This window comes from Rutidosis leptorrhynchoides, chromosome 1 (assembly GCF_046630445.1).
Source record: "Rutidosis leptorrhynchoides isolate AG116_Rl617_1_P2 chromosome 1, CSIRO_AGI_Rlap_v1, whole genome shotgun sequence".
In the NCBI taxonomy this organism is placed as follows: Eukaryota; Viridiplantae; Streptophyta; class Magnoliopsida; order Asterales; family Asteraceae; genus Rutidosis; species Rutidosis leptorrhynchoides.
Window position 1 is genome coordinate 125898110 of NC_092333.1, and position 10651 is coordinate 125908760.

At 32.3% G+C, this 10651-nt stretch overlaps 1 protein-coding gene across 2 annotated transcripts; it reads left to right on the forward strand.

The window, feature by feature from the left end:
- Positions 1-3844: 3844 nt before the first annotated feature.
- Positions 3845-9583, forward strand: LOC139864715 (exosome complex component RRP45A-like). Of its 2 annotated transcripts, XM_071853288.1 has the most exons (10): positions 3845-3962; positions 4993-5137; positions 5261-5470; positions 6358-6453; positions 6530-6644; positions 7173-7253; positions 7372-7560; positions 8377-8633; positions 9070-9128; positions 9219-9583. In XM_071853288.1, exons 2-10 carry the CDS (start codon positions 5001-5003, stop codon positions 9434-9436), a joined length of 1362 nt encoding a protein of 453 aa, XP_071709389.1. In that variant the 5' UTR covers positions 3845-3962; positions 4993-5000; the 3' UTR covers positions 9437-9583. The 2 variants fall into 2 exon arrangements, with proteins under 2 accessions (XP_071709389.1, XP_071709392.1); XM_071853291.1 differs by lacking the exon at positions 3845-3962 and having other exon boundaries at positions 5003-5137; positions 5266-5470.
- Positions 9584-10651: the final 1068 nt, after the last annotated feature.

Genomic DNA, 10651 nt, shown 5'->3' on the forward strand with positions numbered 1-10651 from the left:
TACCTGTATATTTGGGGATATTGTATATGCATTTGTTAATGTCGGTTACCAGGTGTTCTTCATATGAATGATTTTTATACAGATGAGTGTTCCTGTATTATATTTTTTGCAGATGAGTGTTCCTGCAGTTAATTATAAAAAATGAAATCTCGTGGTCTATTAATATAATTTGATATATAGGTTAAACCTATAACTCACCAACATTTTTGTTGACGTTTAAAGCATGTTTATTCTAAGGTGATTATTAAGAGCTTCCGCTGTTGCATGCTAAATAAAGACAAGATTGGAGTCTGCATGCTTGTACAATATTTTTTAAAAACTGCATTCAAAGACTTAAGTTGTTGTGTAATATTATTGTAAACTATTATGTAATGGACGTGTGAAAATGCTACATTTTTTATTATCATTATTTGATAATCTTCGTAATATTTTAAACCTTTATCGCAAATATAAAGGTTATGGTTTTTTTCAAAAATCAAATGCAGTCTTTGAAAAACGTCTCATATAGAGGTCAAAACCTCGCAACGAAATCAATTAATATGAAACGTTTATAATTATTATGAACGGGACATTTCAAACAATACCTGAATTGAATGGAGTTAAGTAATGAAATTCGATGACTCTAAAATTAGTGTTAGTACGATTGAATACACTAATTAATAGCAATACTATTGACACACGAAGCTCATATACAGTTTTTTGGACACGCCCGATTTCACGTGGCTTAACCCACCAAATTCTCTAATGAAAAAAGGAATTAGGGTTTTAGGGTTACGATTTATAACGATAAGATTGTGGTAATGGATGTAAAGATTTACAGTAACATTGATTTGGGAAGGTTTTCGTAAGTTGAATTGAACAACGTAGCTAGGGTTTCTTTAGTATTCGTGTGATTTCTTTTTTGTTGAATGAGGAAAACGGGATGCGAGTGATCGTCTGGAGGGGTATTTTAGGGAGAAGACTTAATTCTAACATCAGACACTGTATTCTAACATCAGGTTAATTTGAACCATTAGATCAATTAGGAATATACTTTTTAAGGGTGAGGATCTATTTTTGACATGGAGTATTTAAATATCTGACTCAATTAAAGCTTTGCTTTAATATATAGAGTAGAAGAGTAGATTTTTTTTCGGCCCAATTATTTGGCCCAACAGAGTGAGCCTCCGGACCTCCATCTAGTTACAAACAATCACGAAGGGACTGAATAGGACATATATCCACGACTACAGACCGTATGGACAGAACTAAACTACCTGAATGACTACATGTTGCAGAGAGAGCAACTTAATTCTAATGTTACACAAAACAGGAACAAGGATCCGAGATCCAGCTCAGCCAATCCAACCTCCTATTCTTTATGCAGTTTGATATACATACGAACGATTTAAATTGAATCTCCATTAGGCCCATCGGACCGTTCCAACTTTCTATTAGCAAATACCTTTTGATTACAATTCTTCTATACCAAGTAAGCACATATCGATTCTAATGCTTGCCAAATTCTCAATTCCAATGAAGATAAAGCTCGATTACATCTACCAGGAAAGGTTTCATTGATGCTTAAATTCGTCACCGTACCTAGGCTCCACCAATTATAGACCCTTTTCCAAATATCCATTGAATGGCGGAAAAAAACCATAGAGTGGTCGATAGTTTCCACGTCATCATCACATAGAGGGCATCTAACGGAATCAAGGTCACTTGTCGAGTTCATTACGGACCGAAATCCGTCTTTTCAACACCCTCCATATGAATAGTTTCACTTTACCCGACACAAGGTTGTTTTTGAGTCTCGACCCGAACGCTGCTGTTGTTACTCATAAGATGATCATCAATAATACTCGCTAGTTTTTTTTGTAATGAATAGTCCGTTGGAGGCTAAGTTCTAGATCCAAGCGTCCTTTGTCATGTTCTGTTTCACATATGAATTTAACAAGTTAATTAAGTCATCCAGTTATGATTGTACACGTCCCGATAAGATCCTATTCCAGTTCCACGATAACTCATAGTTTCGGTTAGTCCACTTGATTTTGTCTCGAACTACCGCGCATTGATCAACTTCCATCCAAAATAAACGTTTGAACTTGTTCTTTAAAGAGATTTCGCACAGCCATGGCTCGTTCCAGAAGCTTGTATCCACACCATACCAATTGATCTTGAAACGAATGTGCAAAATTGAGTTCCATCTTCTCTAACAAGTGACCTGCACACAATATGTTTAACCAAATACCACTCGGTCCCATTGGTCTATTAAAGCCCAAAGGAGGGAGTAGTCCGTTAGCACCATGGATACTTTTAATAATCAACGCCCAAATGGAGTTAGGTTCGGTTTTGGCTCGCCAAAACTATTTACCTAACAAAGCAAGGTTTTACCGCGAAGGGACCCAATGTTAAGACTACCTTCACCGTAAGGTAAAGGGGAGTCTTCCCATTTGATCCAAATTAATTTAGAGTACTCACCCGACCCACCCCAAAAAAAATTACGTCTAATGCACTCTAGTTTTTTAATAACACTCACGGAGGCACGAAAGAGCGAAAAGTAGTATCAATTTAGTATAAACAATCACATGTAATTGTCTCTCGTTTTTAATCTTAGCTAATCATATGCGATTGTCCCGCGTTTTTAATCATAGTCATTGATTATATTGATTCTGATATTTATCCCCTGGTTTTCAAGCAAAACTAAGAATAAAAATGATATTTCCCTAAATTTACTACCTAAAAATTAACTTATTTGTAGTTTTGTTTTTTCGGACGTCAACTTATTTGTAATTAATATCACATCTTTTAACTTCAAATATTGAAATGGAAATCAAATTAGTATAAACAATGCTCAGATGTAGTTGGAAATTTTGAATTATAACTTATAATTAATTATTAAATTATATTATATTAGATGATTTGTTTTATTAGTATTTTCTATTTTCTATTTCTATATCTAAAAGAAATATGGATGATACTAGTAAAATGATCCGTGGAACCACGAAGTTGTTTAAACGAAACAGCTTAATGTATGTTTTAGCTATTAAGTGAACATAAATGCTAAAGTTATTTAGTTTAATGACCCGTGGAACTACAGAGTTCGACCTAAAAACTCGTAAGCTGAACATTACATCAAACACCTATAATGCATATTAAACAATCCACATCCAATCATAATAGATAATATTGGTTGTCATTTTATTTTAAAAATGTAAATTAAAATATAAATTTAGAATTGATTTTTTTCTGTCTAGCTTTTATACCTTCTCGTACTCAATTGAAAATAATTAATTAAAATAATTCAAAATTATTTAATTTTAATAATTAAAATTATTATTAATAAGAATTAATAATAATATTTAATTAATAAGATTTAATTTTAATTTAAAATTATTTAATTTTAATAATTAAAATCATTATTAATAAGAATTAATAATAATAATTAATTAATAAGATTTAATTTTAATTCAAAATTATTTAGATTAACGACATCACCCACCATGCTTATATTTTTTTTCTTTTTCTTTTTAATTTTTTTTCTTAACAAAGAAATTAGCCTAATAATGACATCATCATTATAGCATTTTAATATTAACTATAGATAGGTGTTAATAATAAGTATAATATATAATTATTTATAATTATAATTTATATTATATTTATAGATTATAGATAAAGGGAGGTGATTCATGTATAATTAGGTGTACATGGATAAAAGTGATGTGTGAGGATCACTTCCCATTGATATAATACATACATACTTAAAAATAAACAAATGTTTTTTATTTATTACATGTATGTATAGTTCGAGTTTATTAAAGGGCTATTTCTGTAACTTGCTTTTAATGTTTTTGTGTGCAAATTCACAAAAAAACCCTTCTCCAAACCCTTGCTTCCCTGACTGGCGATTACACTCTCCGTCAAAAAGCCGCCGTCTCCATAACTGCTATCACCGAGGTCAATTACACCGTCTACAGGCAAGTACATTCAAAATTGCTATTCCGTAATTTCATTTTTAATTTCTTTCAATCTTCTTCTGTATAAACTATTTAGTGAACTATTCAACTCAGAGAATCATAATCATATTCATATTGTAGAGTTATAAGTTTATTTTTAGGTATTCTGTAATTTAATTGGTCAAATCGCGTCATTATACATTTTTATATGCGAAAATTGTTTATGTATATATATATATATATATATATATATATATATATATAGGGGCAGGATCAATGGGGAAGTAACCAATCGGGGGAAGCGGGGGAAGCAATTTTTTTTTTTTTTCGTTTTTTTAAAAATTTTTTTTTCCGGCATCAAGATCACACGAAAATATGAACATTTCGAAGAGACACTTCCTGATGAATGTTATTATTTAGGCGGGAAAATGATCGACAAAAATAACATTCAAGATAATATTGTTCGTGAAGAATATGAACTTTTTTTTTTCCATGTTTTGTGAAGTAAAATTTAGCCCGATTTAGAGTTTAGGGTTTAGGGTTTAGGGTTTGGTGTTTTGGGTTTATTCCATGAACCTAAAACACCAAACCCTAAACCCTAAACCCTAAACTCTAAACCGTTCGTGTTAAAAACTCAATCTAAATCCTAAATCTAAACCCTAAATCTAAACCCTAAACCCTAAATTTCTAAACCCTAATATCTAAACCCTATAAACCCTAATATCTAAACCCCAATTGCTAAAACCTCAAAATACGCTCGAAAAACACGATAATTGTTATATATTACTTCTTTGAGCGTTTTCCCGCCAAAATAAAAACATTTATCACAAAGTGTCTCTACTAAATGTTCATATTTTCATCTCATCTATAATGTTCGTGAACAAAGTTTTTTCAAAAAACGAAAAAAAAAAAAAGTTTTTGCTTCCCCCGCTTCCCCCCGAATGGTTACTTCCCTCTTGATCCTACCACTATATATATATATATATATATATATATATATATATATATATATATATATATAGTGCCCTAAATTCAGTACATGAACAATCAGGGGCTAAAATGGAGCAGAGGCTAGCTAATACGTTAATTATGACAGTAAACGAAAAGAAATTTATTGAAAGTGCTCTACTTTCAGAAATTAGGGTTGATGGTCGACGTCCTTTCGATTATAGAAACCTAAATATCAAGTTTGGCAGGTAAATTTTCATTTTATACAATTTTTATACGTATATATATCTATGTATGTATTTGTAATGAGATGATGTTTGTTGGAAAGTTGGAAAATGAGTAGGTTGTTGACATGTGTTCATGAAATGTAGTGAAGATGGTTCATCAGAGGTGCAGCTTGGGCAGACTCAAGTTATTGGTTTTGTTACGGGTCAACTTGTGCAACCGTATAAAGATAGGCCAAATGAAGGGACTTTTGCTATTTATACTGAGTTTTCACCTATGGCTGATCCTTCATTTGAGCCAGGCCGTCCTGGGGACTCTGCTATTGAGCTTGGTCGAATTGTTGACCGTGGATTAAGGTACTAGTCTGTTAATTATCCTTGTGATTATCTATATCTATTCATCATCATATATATATAGTGGTAGGATCAAGAGGGAAGTAACCAATCAGGGGGAAGCAAAAATTTTTTTTTTTTTTTTTTTTCGTTTTTTGAAAAACTTTGTTCATGAACATTATAGATGGGATGAAAATATGAACATTTAGTAGAGACACTTTGTGATAAATGTTTTTATTTTGGCGGGAAAACGCTCGAAGAAGTAAGATATAACAATTATCGTGTTTTTCGAGCGTATGTTGAGGTTTTAGATATTAGGGTTTGGATATTAGGGTTTAGATATTAGGGTTTATAGGGTTTAGATATTAGGGTTTAGAAATTTAGGGTTTAGGGTTTAGATTTAGGGTTTAGATTTAGGATTTAGATTGAGTTTTTAACACGAACGGTTTAGAGTTTAGGGTTTAGGGTTTAGGGTTTGGTGTTTTGGGTTTATGGAATAAACCCAAAACACCAAACCCTAAACCCTAAACCCTAAACTCTAAATCGGGCTAAATTTTACTTCACAAAACATGAAAAAAAAAACGTTAACATTCTTCACGAACAATATTATCTTGAATGTTATTTTTGTCGATCGTTTTCCCGCCAAAATAATAACATCATCACAAAGTGTCTTTTCTAAATGTTCTTATTTGCATCCAATCTATAATGTTCGTGAACAAAGTTTTTTCAAAAAACGAATTTTTTTTTTTTTTTGCTTCCCCCCGCTTCCCCCCGATTGGTTACTTCTCCATTGATCCTGCCCCTATATATATATATATATATATATATATATATTTATATATATATATTTCTGAAGTATATATAGATATAGAATATAGACTATGCAGTATGTGATGAGACTGATTTTGCAGGGAAAGCAGGGCTGTTGACACCGAATCACTTTGTGTTGTTGCAGGGAAGTTGGTATGGTCAATACGAATTGACCTTCACATTATAGACAATGGAGGGTAAGCTGGAAAAATAACTTTTTATAGTTACATTTTGTATCTTTTATTAAACGTTTTATCCTATGTTGACAAACAGAAATCTTGTTGATGCGGCCAATATTGCTGCTTTGGTTGCCCTGTCAACATTTAGAAGGCCCGAATGTACATTTGGAGGAGACGATGGTCAAGAAGTTATTGTACATTCACCTGATGTGAGTTTCCTCTCCATCTTCACTATATAGATAGTTTATATATAAAGGTTTAGTCAACATTAATTTGAATATCTCAGTGTCACTGTCCTTTGCTAACAAATCATTATATCAAATACAAGAAATTTGTTCTCATGTATGTACTGCTAGACAACCCTACAATAGGTAATATATTAACTTTTTTTTTTTTTTTTTTTCCCATCTGTGTCAAAAAGGTCTTAGTTTGTTTTGATGGTTATTTGATTTTATAGGTGTAAGTTTTGAATAATGTGCTTGTGAATGTGTTAATTGGGCTGTCTTTTATCTCAAACATGCCAACTTGATCCTTTATTTTATTTTATTTTATTTTTATTTTAATATACTAAAAGGGGAGGAGTCAAATGGGCCGAAAATGTTGAAAGTTGCCTAATTTTTTCTTTTTGCTTACAGCCTGTTGATTATTTTTTTTTTTTTTTTAAGTTCTGGATTAATATAGTGTGTCTATATGCAATCGGCTTCTCTTTATAATATTTTTGGTCGTGCACTGAACAGGAAAGGGAGCCACTTCCATTGATAATACATCACCTTCCAGTAGCGGTTACATTTGGATTCATTGGTAAAGAAAACACAGTGGTATGCAAATAAAATCTCAAAGTCTTGCAGCTCATTAAACATGTGCACATGTTTTATTATGAACCGGGACTCACATTCTTTTTTTTTTTTCTTTTCTAAATTGATTTGCTGATATTAGGTGATTGACCCGACCCATTATGAAGAGGCAGTGATGGGAGGATCAATGACTGCCACACTCAATACAAATGGTGATGTTTGTGCTATTCAAAAAGCCGGGGGTGATGGAGTTTTGCAGAGTGTTATCATGCAATGTTTGCGCATTGCTTCTGTTAAGGCTGGTGATATAACAAGCAAGATAAAGAATGCGGTCAGTCTCAATTTTTGACTTAATGTTTTTTTTCCACTTCAGCTGAAATGTCTTAATAGTGTTAGATCATAAGTTTCTTATCAAGTTGACAAATTTTTGTTTTCTCATAACTAGAATGTCACAGGATGGGTCGGTAAGATAGGTTGGGTAATGCTTTATTTTGGATTTGGGTTGAAACGGGTATTAATATGTAAGGGTAGAAATGGCCCGTGCTGGGTTGACTTTTCAACTTGTAGGTTATTTTCTATGGATATTCTTGCTCCTCGTAGTTATTTACTGTATTGTAAGTTCTTGAATTACCAACTTCTAGTTATTGTTTTGAAGGGTTGTAAAAGTGGGCCTCTTTTGTAGATTAGTCAGAGAAAAAAATGGTCAAACTGGGTCAACGAGGAGAAGTGGTTAAACTGGGTTAACGAGAGATGGACCAAAATTGCTATGATTGTGGACTATTCAACTTGTATTTTTTTTATAGATATTGTTGCTCCTCATAGTTATCTACTGTTTTGCAAGTTCGTGAATTACCAACTTCTAGTTATTGTTTTAAAGGGTTGTAAAAGTCGGCCTAGTTTGTAGAATAATCAGAGAAAAAAATAGTCAAACTGGGTCAACGAGAAAAATGGTCAACTCGGCCAAATTCAGGGTGAATATGTATTAATTTTCAATAACATTCCGCTGCCATGTTTGTGTATATTATAATTTGCGTTAATGTTAGATATTTCTATTAAGGGTCTCAAGTTCACGAATCAAATAGTAGATCTTCACATATAGGAATACTAATTATTATTTGATCACTGATACATTGTCAAATATATGCAGGTTGAATCATATAATACACAGAGATCTCTAAAAAAGATTAAACGTCACAATCCACCACCTTCTGGAGTCGGTCAAGAATCGGGTCAACAAGGTTCTAGTTACGTGTCAAAGCATCCACTCGAAAGATTAACATTGGGGTCCGCTGAATCTGGTGCTGGTCAGAACAATAGCATGGAAATCGATAGCCAATCACATGAAAATGATAAAAACAAGAGAAACACCTCCTCAAAGTGCTTTAGTGGCGGGCCTTCAAGCTGGTAAATTTTTTATATTAAATTTCGGAGTCTAATATTTTCTTTTTTCATGAAAAAGGTGACAAGATGGGTCAGTTGGAAGTTTGGAACTTTAGGGTTGGAGTCATAATGGGCATGGTTGGTTTACCTTTCTAGCCATTTTTGTCCAATTTTAATAATTTTTAGGAGTCATTAAATCTGTAGTTAAGTAGAAAGAACATTACTACTTAAGTACTACTAATTGCAATTTTGGAAGAAAAATGATTTAGGAAGGTTGTATATACACAAACAGGGTAATTGGATCCTTCCATAGTACATTGGCTGAAATTGCCCCTGTTTGATTTGAATTTAAAGTTTCACATAAGAGAATATAATTCGAAAATCTTATTGAATTGACTGGTTTGCTTACGTTTATTTAACCTCCCATTAAAATTATAAAAAAAGTTATGGTTGATTACAGGGATCCATATTCAAGTGGTGTTGATGCAGATGCATTGAGAACTACTCTAGCTTCTCGTGGTATATTACTTCATATATATTTTTTAATGGCTACAAAATGTTTCTCAGCAACATATTTTCTCTATTTAATGTTACTAATCAAATTTGTAGGTTCATCTCTGAATAAGCACACTGAAGGACCTCTACAAATAAAACTTGACGAGACTAATTCCAGCTACCAATCTTCTGATACTAATTTGATTGCTTCAACAAACGAGGTACTAAAAACAACTGGATTACAAGAAAAACAACCAAAGACATTGAAAGATGCAGTGAAGCCGAAGCACAAGAGAAAAAACAAGTCAACCTCCAATCCATCTGCTAGTTAGGTTAACGCCGAGTTGTTTAATACGTAGTATTTTGTTTCTTAATCAAACCATACAGTATGTTTGTGCCAAAATTGAAGGAAAAGTTGTGTATGAATTTTTGCATTAACGGAATGTACCTTTAGTTAGTAAGGAACCTGCATTTCTAAATGGGTTAAGGGCTCGTGGTACTGGGTTACGGTGATAATCTATCTGTAATAACTTCTCTAATTTTATTTTAAAGTATGAAAATGTTAATCTTGAAGGTATGATATCTAAACTAGGACATTTTACATAAAAATGGCAGTGACATTTTACACACTGAACTTTATTCTAACACATTATTTTACTAGGAGAAATCTCAGTGTTAACACTGAAATTTAACACTGAGGCTAAAATAAGAGAAATTGTTGAGTGTTAAATTTCAGTGTCCAATTCATTATTTAATTGTTTTTTTAATACTTTAATAATATTATTTTAAAGGAAGAGAAGAAGAAAGAAAAGGAAAAAATGAAAAAAAAAACCACAACGTTATCCATCTGACGGCATTTAATACCGGCCTTTAACACTGATTTAACACCGGAGGGGAGTCGTCGGCATCAGTGTCCCGGGCGTTAAATCCCTCTAACGCTGAAAAAAGGGTGCGACTTTGTGTGCTCTTATAATATAGGTATAGGTATAGGTATAGGTAATAGGTATATCTGTTTTCATAGGAACAGGTTGATCAGATAAACTTAAGTAAAAAAAAAAAAGGACAATCAAAACGTTTTTCGTTATATTATACTCTTAGTAACAACTAGTTGTGGAGCCCTCGCTTCGCGCTTGGGGCTCCGTTTTGAATGCGAGTTAAAAAAAAAAAAGTCTTGATCTATTTTGTAAAAAAGAATTTTTTTCGACATAACATTGAAGGGTTGTTCTTTTTGTGAAAGTTGCTTCTTTTAGCGTTCGGGTTTTATTTAAAAAAAAAGTTAGTAAAGTGGTGGTTCGATTTGTATTTTAATAAAAGTTAGTGGGTTAAGTTTGTTAAATTTGAAAAAACTTTACGTATAAAGTGGGGGTTTGATTTGTATTTTAATAAAAGTTAGGGGGTTAAGTTTGTGAAAATTGAATATTAGTAAAAAAAAAAAAAAGTTAGTAAAGTGGGGGTTCGATTTGTATTTTAATAAAAGTTAGGGGGTTAAGCTTGTGAAATTTGGGTAAAAATATACGTATAAAGTGGAGGGTTCGGTTTGTATTTTA

What these genes read in the sequence shown, in the direction of transcription:
- LOC139864715 (XM_071853288.1), top strand. Translation starts at nt 5,001, where the DNA reads ATGGAGCAGAGGCTAGCTAATACGTTAATTATGACAGTAAACGAAAAG. An exon ending in TTATTGTACATTCACCTGAT is followed by an intron (nt 6,645 to 7,172) that starts GTGAGTTTCCTC and finishes TGCACTGAACAG; the next exon opens with GAAAGGGAGCCACTTCCATT. An exon ending in AGTGGCGGGCCTTCAAGCTG is followed by an intron (nt 8,634 to 9,069) that starts GTAAATTTTTTA and finishes GGTTGATTACAG; the next exon opens with GGATCCATATTCAAGTGGTG.